Source organism: Barbatula barbatula (genome assembly GCF_947034865.1).
Source record: "Barbatula barbatula genome assembly, chromosome: 12".
Lineage (NCBI taxonomy): Eukaryota > Metazoa > Chordata > Actinopteri > Cypriniformes > Nemacheilidae > Barbatula > Barbatula barbatula.
In genome coordinates this window covers 5,820,100-5,834,234 of record NC_136775.1, presented here as the reverse complement: position 1 = coordinate 5,834,234, position 14,135 = coordinate 5,820,100, and the positions used below count along the sequence as shown (strand labels likewise).

Genomic DNA, 14,135 nt, shown 5'->3' with positions numbered 1-14,135 from the left:
AGAAATACGTGCACAAAATGGAAAGACTAGGTAGAACGAGAGCCCAGTTTGCTGATGGAAGCCAGTTGACGTAGATGTCAAATCAGGTTAAAAATATTCTCTTACAGACTGTGTCTGCGACCTGAAATGGACAGTCTTTCTATTTTCAGCATTCTGACCATGTGGACAGGACAAAAACGACCATTCTGTTACAAAACCTAAGGTTGACTGTGGCTGCAAGAGCAGAATTTGGCATATTTAGAATTGGTTGTTTTACTTTATCAATTTATAAAAATCTCATTAAAATCAGCTTTTGATGTAACCTAAAGAAATGTTAATTTAAAGGATGTAAAGCAAGGGATATACCGTCCCTGTCCTTCGCAAACCTACGATGTTCAAATTCAATGTTTTGTAGGAAATGGAAAAACACTGTACTTTTTAAATTCTATGTTGTCAAGTGACAAGCACATTTTAGTACATTTTATTGTTTAGAGGATATTTTCAGAGGATATTAGAAATCCTGTGATAAACATAAAGGGTGACTAAAAATAATGATTTAGGGCATACAATACAAATCAAGGAATACGGAGACATGTTTAAGGACTGCAGCGGTATATTATGGATTAAATTATATTTAGAGGTCTTCAAATTATATTTTGAGGTTTTACTAAAAAAGCATTTTGAAATCAAAGTAGTGAGTTGCAAATAGAATAAAATAGCCAACCTAAAAGGAAACAGAACTGTAAACTCCTCTTAAATGCTCCGTTCAAGCTTGTTTTCTTAACATTTTTATTTCTATTTGAGACAGACTGTTAATGATTATTCTGTTGCATAGTTTTTATCTATTTTTTAGATTTACAAATCTTCCTGTGTGAGGATGATAATAAATCTAGTTTCCTTAAAAACATCTGACATATTTATTTAATCCATGAAAACCCATCCCCTATCTGCCCGAAACATTTTGAACAATGTTGTAGTTGCTTTATCTATAAAAACTTAGAAACACCATAATATTGAGTTTAAATTCAAATGCAGCATGGCCGTCATTCCCACACAACTCGGCACCAGTTTTTTTATACAAACCTTTGATTTCATGGTTTTGTCTTCATGTTGCTTCCTCAGCGAGACACAGAAAACTGCTTCAGAAAGCAGAATCATGATTGAAAATGTAAAATTCACGTTTGAACCGGTCACAGTCAAAGATCACAATAAAACACCGACAAAATGAAGAATAATATACTTTTATTTTCACATCATTAAGTGAATCTTTGTTATACGAGTTTCATGAATTGTCATTAGTGTCAGCAGTGTTATATCTGAGTGCGCATTTATATGTAATTCACAGTCTCTGGATAAGTCCTGTAAGCATGGAGAAGGCTTCACAATTATTTAACATTGTTATGCAGGTCTTATATGTTTTAACTCTGTATGTCATGAAGATACTAAAGCTTTCCTCTCTTAGAGAGGTGGCATTTTAATTTCCAAAAGAAAGCAGATGATTGTGGCAGCTACTGTATCCGCACTAAATGGTTATTAAAATGTTAGTGCTTGGGAAAAGGTATGACATTTCTGCATGGACCTTTCCTAACTAACAAGGACATGTGAGAAAATAATGGCGTTTTTTTGCAGGGTAGCCCATATCTGTTTATCTAAATGCAGGGCTACCTGCGCTCCAAACCAGAGATTTATAGCCTCCAATTACTATAGTAACGTCTTAACATACCATGAAATGGCTTAGGTGAGCATCTATCACTTTTGACAGGGATCTGAACATGTAATAAAGAGGCAGTAAGATTGTCAGTATTAGCAGCTGCATTCTGAACATCACGGGAAGATTAATTCAGTACTGTAGGTAAATCTGTATATATTTATTAATTGTTGCAACTCTCTGAGTCTTAATGTTTTGTATAGACAAATACTTGGTTGCCACGAAACCTATGATAAATGCAATATCATCATGCTGCATATGGAGCCTGAGAAATCAGTAACGTGATATTTTGTTCATCTATATCAGTCTTATACAAGGGCAGAAACAAGCTCGTTTGGTCATGCTGGAAAGGTCAACGTCATTTTAGGCAGTCCTATAAGGATTAATAAGTAGTCAACTGATGGCATCGCCATTTTCCTCCTCGACAAAACTGTGCGCAGGCGACGACCGACTGGGACTCGATCTTGTTCTTAAATTAGTAGAACCGTAAAGCTTTGTGGAGTGCTTGGAATAGGCGAAGGCTTTCCTCCGGTACATCTCGCCCTTCCACATCGATATCATCAGCAGAGTGGACAACACCACTCCGCCTAAAGTGAGAAGGCAAAGGCCGGCGATAACGCACCTGTCCAGGTGAGCGCCTATCCTTGCGCTCTCGTTCTCGAGTCTTTCCATTTCGCGCGCGGACATGTTTTCCGGTTTCACTCCAACGTCCCGCGGCACCGCGTACGATATGATCACCAGAGAGATCCCGGTGAAAAGGAACGTGACCGCGCTAATGAATCCGTAATCCACGGACTTGCCCGAACTCTCCGAGCTGATGTCCATGTCGGACATAAGCGATAACTCCTGCAGCGCGTCGGGACGGATCTCGCTCGTGGAGTCGTGGAGCTGGGGAGGACTTTTCTCGCTACTGTCCGGAGTGGCCAATCGGAGATTGACGTTTTCATCCACGTACGTGAACGACGTCTCGAGCTCCTCGTCGCAGCAAACTCTGACCTTCTCCGTGGGCTGATGGCGGTGGTGGCCATGCTGTCCTTTAATGGGAGCCGTCCGTGGTGCTGAATTACATTGCGCCTCTCGAGCAGGCGCCTTCCGAGTGGGGGAAGATTCTTCCACCGAGCTGTTCAATCTGCGGACGTGAAGAGGACTAGAAGGCCAGTCCAGTACTCCAGGGGGATCGGGTGTACCCCCTCTATTGTTTAAATAAAACAACTCCACCGAGGCCATCAGATCCCACCGGCTAGTTTAATTTCGGGTCGCTCCACAACATTCCTATAAACACAAATGACAACATCTCTTTTTCAAACAACTGCCCAAAGCGAATTATTGTATTTGGACGAAATTCCTCAGCCTCTCGTAACAAAAGACGATTCAAGTTACTGATTAGCTACATGCTTCTGTATCCAATTAGCAAAGCAATCCGCGTAAAACTCAGGATAAGCTGTAAGTCCCTTTAAACGCATGGCTCAACCGCAGACAGGGGAAACAAGACACTTCTCAGAATGCAAGATACGACAACGTGTCCATATACAATTTAAAAAGCAAGCACGCTGACACATAACTCTGAAACAACCGGTAAAATGCTATAGACGGAATTGTAACCTAAATCTAATAAAGAAACTTAATCGAGTATAAGATAGAGATAGTTTTGGCACGTGTCCATCCGGATGCACTGCAATACCGCTCAGACAACGACATAAAGAGAACACGTCCCGCCGACTGAATTAGTAGGCGTATTTGACGCAAATAATTAGTTTGGTATAAACTGGTTATTTTTGCCTTAGTTTACCTTCTCGTTTGGCGAACATTTTGGCCTCCCGGCAGCCGTTCTCCACTGTGCTCCCTCCCACGCGCCGTCTTAAAGCTCAACTGAGCTATCGCTGACGAAATGACTAATACTACTATGGTAAAGGCTGCCGTCTTAAATGTTAATTAGATCCGGCTGACGTCGCTGAGTGACGTTAATATGAATATGAATACAGCCGTGCCGCGGACGTCCTATGGCAGCGCTCGCAACTTGAATATTAATTAGGCAAGGCTGACGCTGCTTGGAGGAGTCATGCAATGGCAAAGGTATCGCCATTCCTTTACTATAGTACGATCCGTAAAGTTACCCGCAGGTTGGTTTTTACATCCCTTCTAGCGTTGACAAGTATATAATGGGAGGTTTATAATCGTAGAATTATGGGAAATGGGGTTTTTGTGTGCAACATCAGCCTATTTATTGGATAAACGCATAGCGTTTTGGATTGAAACCCGCCTGGATACATTTCCTACTTCAAGACCATTAAGAATCTGCGACTGTGATAAACCACACCCATTCTCGTCATCGGTGGCTTTTTCAAGCATGCAAGATTACTGGTTCAGTTCTGTATAATATTGTATATAGATATGTTTTATATAATAACATAAATACATTTTTTGTACATTTTCAGTCCGTATCTACAAAATACAAACTTACGATTGTGCAGGACCTAAAACCTAAATAATACTTCAAACTATTTCTGTTATACAGACAAAACACCCATTTTTCTCATAATCTCGTGGCTTTTATTTGAAATCCCAAAACATCAAAGTTCAGTCTGACATTACAACGACCAAAAGCAGTTCTAATCTACCCTAAGCAACAGACAATCAATATGATTTCCTCAGATTTGTGCCATTGTGTTGACCAATACAAAGGATGACTTTGGCTAAAAGCCTGACAAGTTCCCATATAACAGATGAGTCTACAAAGAAGCAGGGCTTACTCAGCCAGAGATTCACGTTCCAGGTTTTAGTAGGCACAGCTCAGGGAGAACAAGGTGCACAGTCATGAATTCCCATCTGTCACAGCCGGCTTATGAATAGAGGTGAAGTAGCTTTATGTGTCCGTCAATTTGGACTGTTTTCAAAGAAAGGAAATCTCAGAAGGATGCACAGCTATCTTTTTGTTGTGTGTCCCTCTGAGATTTCTATGCCATCAGCTGCCAGCTGTATGATTTGTCAAGGATGAAATTGTGTTTCAACAATAAGCCTTAGGTAACCAACAAACCTTGAAATACACTGAAACATGCTGTCATTTGTCAATCTATTTTCATGTTGTTTAAACAAAAGTTACAAAAAACGTTGTTTGAATATTAGTATTCATACTTAGTATGAATATAATTCAACATTTGCCATTTACTTGTGTACCTCCAGGCACTTACCACTTGACATTTTTTTCATGGTTATTTACTGAGAACCCCAGAAGTGTCCTGAAACAAAATGGTTGTGAAAGTTTCAATCAACTATCATGAAGACATATTAGATAGATAGGGACGACACAGTGTAGCTTAGCCATAGTCTGGACATCCTTGGTTAATATTTCTGGTCTGTAATGGATTCAGATGGTGTAAGGTTCTTTTTAGTCACTCTGAAAGTGTCTTTTGAAGCGAGTGATGCAATCCAGCAAGCTACGTTTCTCAAACATTGAGACCTTTAGATTTTGCCCTTGTCAGGGGGAGCAGCTTCTTTATGAATAATCAGATTTGCGTAAGGAAATCTTAGAAAGTTCGGGAGGAGCTGTCCTTGGTGCTGAATTCTTCAGAGTTAGGCTGAGACACACATCCCTGCTGCCCACTGAGCTGAGAATGTAAAATGTTACGTGATCCAAGGTCAAGTCACATGATCCAGAAGTCGCTCGCATTCGGTTTCATCCGGATAAGGAGGTGCGCTGTCTGCAGGGTCTTAAAAGGAAAAAGGGAAATCCTTTTAAATAAAATCCTTTAAGTGTGAGTACATAGAGGAGATTAATAAGGGATGTGGACAGTGTGTTTCTATTCTGAAGGAATGAAAATAGAGTCCTGGTCTTTGCTCAGGTAACATTTTAGTGTGAGTTTATATAAAAAATGAGTGAGAAAATATATATATTTTTGGTATTTCTTCTTTTTAAGGTACAAACGTGCATGGCAACATTGATCGAGAAAAATAATCATATTCATAATATATTATATTCTAACTTCTGGGCTCCATTGCCGTGAGCAAGTTAGCATTGCTATTATAATATATTTCATGTAACAAATTATAATTCAAATATGACCTTGTTTCCATTACAGCCAGTAACAAGAACACACAAAATGTGTAGTTTCACCCCCTCTGTGTGCTGCATCATGTTATACAGCAGAGCCCTTACGGATGAGATGCATGCGAGATGAGTCACAGAACTGGACTCTTGTCATTAGGAAAATGAGAGAGTCTTGAGTTTCAGCCAGAATTTTTATTTATTCCTTTGAGATGCGGACTGCCAAGATTCAAGTGGTCTGTTGGCATTATAATAGATGGAGAGCAGAACAATGTTTGAAGATGAACATTTTTGAAGTTTGTTGAAAAAAAGTTCAATTACAGGATGGATGATTCATACAGTTCGCTTCATGGTGAATTATTCATTACATTACCATAACAAATGATGAAATTAGAGGTTTGTCTTTTTTTTAAATGCTTGTCTCGCTTTCACATTCACAAACGTTTGCTTCCTAGTTTGATAATAACTCAGATGTCTCATTAAAAGCTCCATTACAAGGAGGTGATACATCACAAACAGCGATGTTTCAACACTGCAGATAGTTTTCCTCTGCTCTTTCTGGAGGAAAGATCTGTCATACATAAACAATAGACAGCAAGGCCTTATAAACTCATAAACTCTCAAATGTTGCTTATATATTGACCATGTCCGACAAATTGGGTGGCGTTAAATCGAATTTAAAATTGTGATTGAGTTAAATAGAAATACTGTCCCAGGGAACCATTGTGGGCGCCATAAGAATTCTATAATCTTAAAGTTAAACGGGAACTCTTTGTGTTGTCCTTCAATGTTTCCACTAGATGGCAGTGTAATATCTATTACGAAACGCTTTGCTAATTCAGACATTCCTTTTAAAATGTATCCCTGATCTGTCCTGAACTAAAAACAAATATCAAATCAGAAAAATCTTTACAAATCACGGCGAGACTTTTCCATGTTTACATGTCCAAAGGTCTAGAAATATCTATCACCAAGAATAGCAAAAAGCTCCAACTGAAACGTTGTTGATTTGTGGTTTTATGTAGGCATTATGGATTTTGTCTTCTTGGCCACAGGTATCACCTCCCACAATATCATAAAGTCCACAAATAGATCTGACCTTCTCATAATGGAAAGATGCAGTGACTCATTCCACTTATCAGCCTGTAATAGCTTTTATAATGCAAGATCTAGTCAGGACAGAATGAAAGGGGGAATCAATTCATTAAAATAAACACCCTGATGAATGGCCATGGCAGCTTCAATGAAGTGATTGGTAACTGTAATTATCTATTCTCACATCCAAAGTCCAAAAAGAGCATAAAAGCTGTCAAAAATTATTTACATTTACATAATTTGGCTGTCAATAATTCAAATTGTGATTCTGAAGGAAAGTTTTTTTCCACTTGTTTCTGCACAATAAATGTTCTCCTTATTCTTTAAGGCTTACATGTTTGTAGCAGGGTGAGGGTGAGCAATGAACTGCCCATATCTAATGGCAACGCAAGTGAGCACCAAAAAGAGACCAATAATGTTGTGAATACACGGAAGACCGTTTAAACCTGTGAAGCATTAGTAAGGATGCAAACAGACTAGGTCCTCAAGCATCAATAATGACTTTGCTCTCCTCTGGGTTTGAACCTTGAGACTTCTACAAGTGTAATCAAACCCGGTCGACCTAGATCAATCATAGAGCGGGAAACAAACAGTCTAAAAGCAAGTGGTATCAGTACTGATATAAAAACAGCAAACTGACTTGTAGAAAAACACCATATTGCACTGGAACACTGTAATTAGAATCTAAAATAGACCCATTTTTCCCTTGTAACTGAGAAACCTACAATTGAACAGATTGTGTGGACACTTTCTCTCTTGCCTGCTCCAGGATTACGCATGGCACAACATGCCCTTTAGTGACGCTCCTAGACTCGTATTAGAGTTACAAAGGGGCTCGGTGAGCCCATGGCTGTGTCCAAATATCCCCACTTGCAGTCTTTGCACTTGACCACTTGACTACTTTCATGACGTATTTCCTGTTTTTGTCGAAAAGTGTTCTAGATCCCGGCAAAAAGTTTCATGAATTATATCCATAACGTGATGCATGATGGGATAAACTTAGCCCTGAATAACGCTCCGAAGCGGCATTCAAGATAGCGTGGTGCTGCGTCCCAATTCACATACTATCCATCCTAAGTATGACCCAAATCGTGGTATGTTGAAAAAAGTATTCCAAAGATTCCCAGATGGTCTACTTCTTCCGGTAGAAATTCGAAGCGCAGAATGATGCATACGCTTACAGCAAAAGCCTGAAGTATAGTTCCCTTTTTACACGTAAGCGAGGGACAGCTGTATTAATTAATTTGTGTGATAACGTTTATTTTGTATGTACGTATATATGAATGCATGTTCTCAGGCTTGTTAATATGATGTAAATTGTATTATATGACTGCATTTTTGGATAGACTCAACCTTCATATACATTAAACCAATCCAATAGTGGAAATAGTATCAGTTTCCGTGGTTACATTAAGTATCGTATTGATTTTAAAGTTCAACAACATTTGGTATATTAAAAACAAAACCCAATCTATGATATTTACAATATCCTAGTACTTTACATATGATGGTTTTATAAACAAGAAACATGGATATCTCTTTTGTCCTGCATTTCCTGAAATACAAATTCCATGTTCTCTAGTCTCTTTAGAGTGAAAAGGAATGGAGCCCAGATTTCTTCATCCCTTTCACCTTCATAAAACGTGTTACTAAATAAGTCCCACACTGTGATAGCCAATAAGGCATCCTCGTCCTTCATTCTTATAATCTTGGGCGGTTCAATCTTCCTGTGTTGGTGCTCCACCACTCACTCACATGGCAGCTGAATGCTTCTTGTGACCGCTGAGTCCTTTGTGCAATATAAGAAATTCCAAGAATAATGTAATGAGTCAAGTGCTGATCATAAACATGATTGATCCAAGTCGACGAAGTTTGATTACACATGTAGATGTCACAAGGTTCAAACCCAGAGAAGAACCAAGTCATTATTGATGCTTGAGGACCTAGTCTGTTTGCATCCTTAATGCTTCACAGGTTTAAACAGTCTTCCGAGTATTCACAAGGAGAGACAGAACATTGTGATTATTGGTCTCTTTTTGTGCTCTGTTGCGTTGCCATTAGACCATATGGGCAGTTTATTGGTCGCCCTCATGCTGCTATAAACATGTAGTGGATCAATGCGATGATGTATTGTGTGCTAGTGCTGTAGTTACGCCCCCTTGCATGCCTCAAGGCACTCGTCCTTTTCCGGAAATTATCATCTGTATCTGTCCTTGATAAATTTGATCAAACTAAAGACTCTTCGAAGATACGAAGTATGTAAAACTACCGTATAGGTACTCAAGATTAATATGAGGTTGGCAGAAACTGCCTGTGTTACCTCATCTTTAATGACAAAGACAGTAGGCAATGTGAACGCTTACTGTATATTCATCCCTTCTTTCTTTTTTCCACTGCATTAAGGTCTGGTTTATTTGCGAATTAATATAAATAATCTGATTCATTTGTGTAAAAAAGTTTAATTTTATGAATGTACGTATGAATGCATGTACTCAAACAGGCTTGTTAATATGATGTACACTGTGTTATATGACTGTTATTTTGGATAAACTCAACCTTCATATACATTAAACCAATCCATTAGTTGAAATAGTTCTGTTTATCAGTTGTAAATCTCAGGGCAAGATGATTTTATTTACGTAAATATGCTGTAAAAGATTACTATTATAAAATGATTTTCATTGATTAAAATGTCTAATCCATAACAGTGAATGTTAACAGTGACTGGTTAGTAATAGGCAACTAGTCTGAAACCTGTGATTAGCCATAATAGAGGATTAACACGATAAACAAATTTGCTCTGAGACAAGTGAGGCATCCACTTCGACAACATTTGGGAATGAATAGTCACATATTCCTCCGTCATTTCAGGTGTTGCTGGATTTATATGTTTCTATTAACCTTAATTAGAAAAATTTGCATCTTACATAAAATAAATCCTTGATGTATAGACGAAATGTTATAATTAAGAACATCATATAATAAAATAATAAACATCATACATACTTTTCGAGAACACCACCATGTTATCACACAAATTTGAATGGTATATTAAAAACAAAACCCAATCTTTATTTACATACATGATATTTACAATATCCTAGTCCTTTACATATGAGGGTTTTATAAACAAGAAACATGGATATCTCGTTTGTCCTGTATTACCTGAAAAATAAATTCCATGTTCTGTAGTCTAGAAAAGTGAAAATGAATGGAGCCCAGATTTCATCGTCCCTTTCACCTTCATAAAACGTGTTCATAAATAAGTCGTACATTGTGATAGCCAACAAGGCATCCTCGTCCTTCATTCTTAAAATCTTGGGCAGTTCAATATTCCCCGCAAAGTGGTGTTGGTTTTCCTCCACTCACTCACAGGGCGGCTGAATGTTTCTTGTGACCGCTGAGTCCTTTGTGAAGGACTGAATCCACTGATAGCACCACCACTTTCTGATTGTAGGTATGTCAGACTGATTATTGACAGCAACTGAAAATCTGAATCATTTTATTATTCTTTTGATTCGTTCTCAGTCATTCTTGCTTAACAAATAACCATAAATTGATGAAAACTTACCATAGAAAAATCTAATTGCTTTGAAAATGCATACAGAAATACAAAACCAAAACAATATCAAGAAATGTTTGTGGTCTTAGCACACAACAAGACAACAGCGATTATAAGACCACTTACCATCAACATGAATACCCCACGATCAATTCCTACCAACTGAAGTGATGCACAAATAAATACAGAATGTAGTTGTCAAGTCTGGTAATCAATGTTTAGGCGAAGCTTTATGTTTGCTCATAGTTTTGTTGAAAAACTGTGTACTGATTGTATTCTTTCAAGTCTCTCCACTACAGATATTAAAGAGGTACATGCAAAGAAGTTAAAAAGCTGTACCTCAAAATCCGTCAGTACAGACATGTTCCAATGGCCTGGAAAATTGTCATTTGCCAATTTTCTAAAGAAACACAACAAAACAAAACAAAACAAAATCTAGAATAAATAACAATATGGACATTCAAATCCGAATGAAGACATAGTTGATCATTTTGCTATAAAAATGTTAGGGTTTAAAAGAGAACTATGTTAGAGCCAGTGGCGTGGTTTTACTATGACTGAATTATAAGTATCCACAAGTTTTCTACGCCCCATGACGCTTTGCATGAAAGATGGGAGAAACTTCTGGTTCAATGTAAACAAACGCATTTCTGCCGTATTTCAAGTCATTCGTTTATAGCAGAATGTGAACTTACATACTGACAACCCTTATAAACCACATCAGCATTCAGTCCACTATTTTAAAGAGGAATGGAATGTTGATTTTAATACTTGACAGGCGGATATTTAGCAACTTTATTGATTCAGGTGTTGTGACAGTAAACCAATGAGCAATTTGAAAAATCATGGAGGGTTTTCAATTTCTTTGCATGATGTCGATTGTGTGCCATTTAAAGATGTGGTAAATCATTATTCATTGTGTTTAAAAGAAAACTGCAAGCGTAACACGGGCCACGTGCACATATCTTAAAGCTGCTGCATCCTCAGTTGGCCATATGATAAACATTATACTAAAGATCATGTGCAAAAGCTGCCTTTTTACATTTGTAAAACATTCTCTCTGCGTTTTATTTATAAGACGATAAGAGGAAGAAATACATATACTTTATAGGTATCAAGCTTATCAGATGAGAAATGTAATCCACATGATGTGATATATTGCAACAGATGTTTTACAACACATCGGCAAAAAACTGTAAAAATCCTTGTAAATCCAGTTTACCGTCTACTGTTTTTATTGAAGACCGTACAATGTGTTGATGATAACATTAATCTAGTTAAACTCCCTTTTAAAACTGCTATCTCTTTTTTAACTATGAGCACATTCAGTCTAAGTCATGTTCGTCATCTATTTGCTTGAGATAAACGGTCCACATCTTGAAGTTTGTCTTTTAAAAACTGGTCAGTCCCTCACAGTAGCAGTCCGTCTTAACTTTAGATCTGTGTGTTAAGCGCTCTTTTTTACGACGTGAAATAAGCCTCGCCTGGTTGCAGCCACGAACAGGTGTTGCTTATCAGTTTCAATGTGTACTGGAAATCATAGCTGGCTGAAAAAAGTATGAACTCAAACAGACGGCTAGTTGCTCTTCCGTCACAACTTTCTAAAAACAACTCAAAACATACTAACCAATAACTGTCTGTTTTAATGTCAATCAAATAAAGACAACATTTCATGTTGTTCAGTCTCTCCCTTTCTTGCTTCAACTTTAACCCTCCTAGTAACATTGCCTGGTAAAGGCTTTCAGTAGAAATTGTTTAGCCTGTTGACAAGATGTTAAATGTGCTTTGGATAAAAGCGTCTGCCAAATTAATGACAATGTAATGTAATGACAGGGCAAGTTCTGTAACTGTTAGTCATGCAGCTGCGATCCTCTGACAGGAAGGTTTGCTTTAGCCTATTATGTTGAAAACTGCTCAATACATATCAAAATTATAAAGGCAGATTTTTAACTGCTGCAAATATTATTATATCACTATTTGCATACTGTTTTAGTTGTGCTCAATATTTTTTTATGTAATCTGATATTTTACATTTAGTGTCAATCAACCTGTAAATTCCTGCCTTTGAAAGTTTTTTACTAAACATAATAGTTTATTAGTCAAAGAAAATGTTTTGTTGACATTTTTTGCGTTTGTACCGGCTATTATGGCAACCTCCCATTCAGGGGCGGACTGGCCATCTGGTGATGTAGGCTATTATAAATGCAAATGCAACAAGTCGAATGCAGAAGACTCGTATTCATGCCACTCCGCACCTCAAGAATCCCCCCGGTCGAGAGAGACGAGCATACACCTCCACAAAATATCTGGCCATTGGATAGTCAGTCTTCCTATATACGCCCACGGACCATTGGCTAAACGTCTGATGCATAAGGCACACTTTTCTGGAAACACTTCAACACACTGGTTGAATTTCACGGGATTTCCGGGAGAAGTGCGTGCCATGTTCTTTAACGGTCTGCTTGGAAACAACACCGTCTGATCTAAGTAAGCTGTCGTGTTTACAATAAGAATACATCACAATTGATTAAATGCTTAATTCTTAAAAGTATGCGAGGTTCAAGGCATATAAGTATAATCATTGTTGTTGCTGTTAACTTTTGTCACGTTCGTGATGTACACTGTTCTGTTACTGCGGGGACATAACCACTCCTCTAAACATGAAGTGGCACAAAACGAAACGTGAACAGTCTCTTGGGCGGGCCTTGGCCAAAGAAAGCTGCGATAAGTTCAGACCTTCAGTAGTCCTACCCCTGTTTTGTTGCTTACATCATGTGGTGAAAAGTTGTTGTTGAGAGGGCTGAAGGGAGCACAATGTTTTTGATTAAAGCAAGTGTAAAAAAAATAAAAAAGTTGAAATGCTACAGCAATACCGACATCAAATATAAAAAAGCATTTTATGCGGAGACTAAGACAATTTAGAGTGGATAGAGATATGATGTTACTTTTTTATCACTCATTTGTGGAGAGCATGCTACTTATTTGCTGTGTTGCCTGGTATTTCTCTTTGTCAGTGACCAACAAAAACAGACTGAGCAATATAGTGAACTTGGCCAGCAAAAACTACACAGTATGGCTATTACCTGTAAAAGAAGTGTGTCGAAGAAAGGTCAAGCAATTAATAACGATACGTCACATCCCCTCCACCAGGCATATGAGGTGTTGCCATCAGGGAGGAGGTTTCGGTTACCTTCTTTTAAAACAAATCGGGCCAGTAAGTCATTTATTGCAACTAGCATCACATTGAGGAACAAGAAGTTACCTGCAGGACAGCACTTTAAATAGCACCATACACTTTCTTTCCAGCTGGACTGTCACAGTACGCACAACTACACTTTGTTATCCCAGCTATGTGTAGTGGGGTTTGTGTCTTTTGTCTGAACGTTGTGTATATGTGGGGGGTGGTTGGGGAAATTCTAATGTATATTTTTCTTTTGTATCCTACTTTGTCTTTTGTATAAGTGTATCAGACATGCTGTAGGGTGCAGAACAATTTTCTGAAAGGATAATACATTTATATCATCAAAAAATAATGACGTGCATGGATAAATAATTCATAATAATCGCTGCAACACTGTGTGCAACACTTCATTTCATGGTGTTTTTAAGGTAATCTAAACACTTTTTTTACCATGCGATGCATATTGTTTGAGTTCTGATGGACTGTACATGCGCGTGCATGCGTCTACAGTAGCTCAAGCCCCGCCCACTAGGTAGAGCTCCAGCAGCGAGCGCACGTCAACTTGTTC

General features: G+C 38.1%; 1 protein-coding gene across 1 annotated transcript; it reads right to left on the bottom strand.

The window, feature by feature from the left end:
- Window positions 1-1,205: 1,205 nt before the first annotated feature.
- On the bottom strand, window positions 1,206-3,569 carry tmem74 (transmembrane protein 74). Its single transcript, XM_079470596.1, has 2 exons — window positions 3,477-3,569; window positions 1,206-2,959 (listed from the first exon to the last, which is right to left on the bottom strand). The coding sequence occupies exon 2, from the start codon at window positions 2,912-2,914 to the stop codon at window positions 2,081-2,083; it is 834 nt and encodes a 277-aa protein (XP_079326722.1). The 5' UTR covers window positions 2,915-2,959; window positions 3,477-3,569; the 3' UTR covers window positions 1,206-2,080.
- Window positions 3,570-14,135: the final 10,566 nt, after the last annotated feature.

What these genes read in the sequence shown, in the direction of transcription:
- tmem74 (XM_079470596.1), bottom strand. Translation starts at nt 2,914, where the DNA reads ATGGCCTCGGTGGAGTTGTTTTATTTAAACAATAGAGGGGGTACACCC.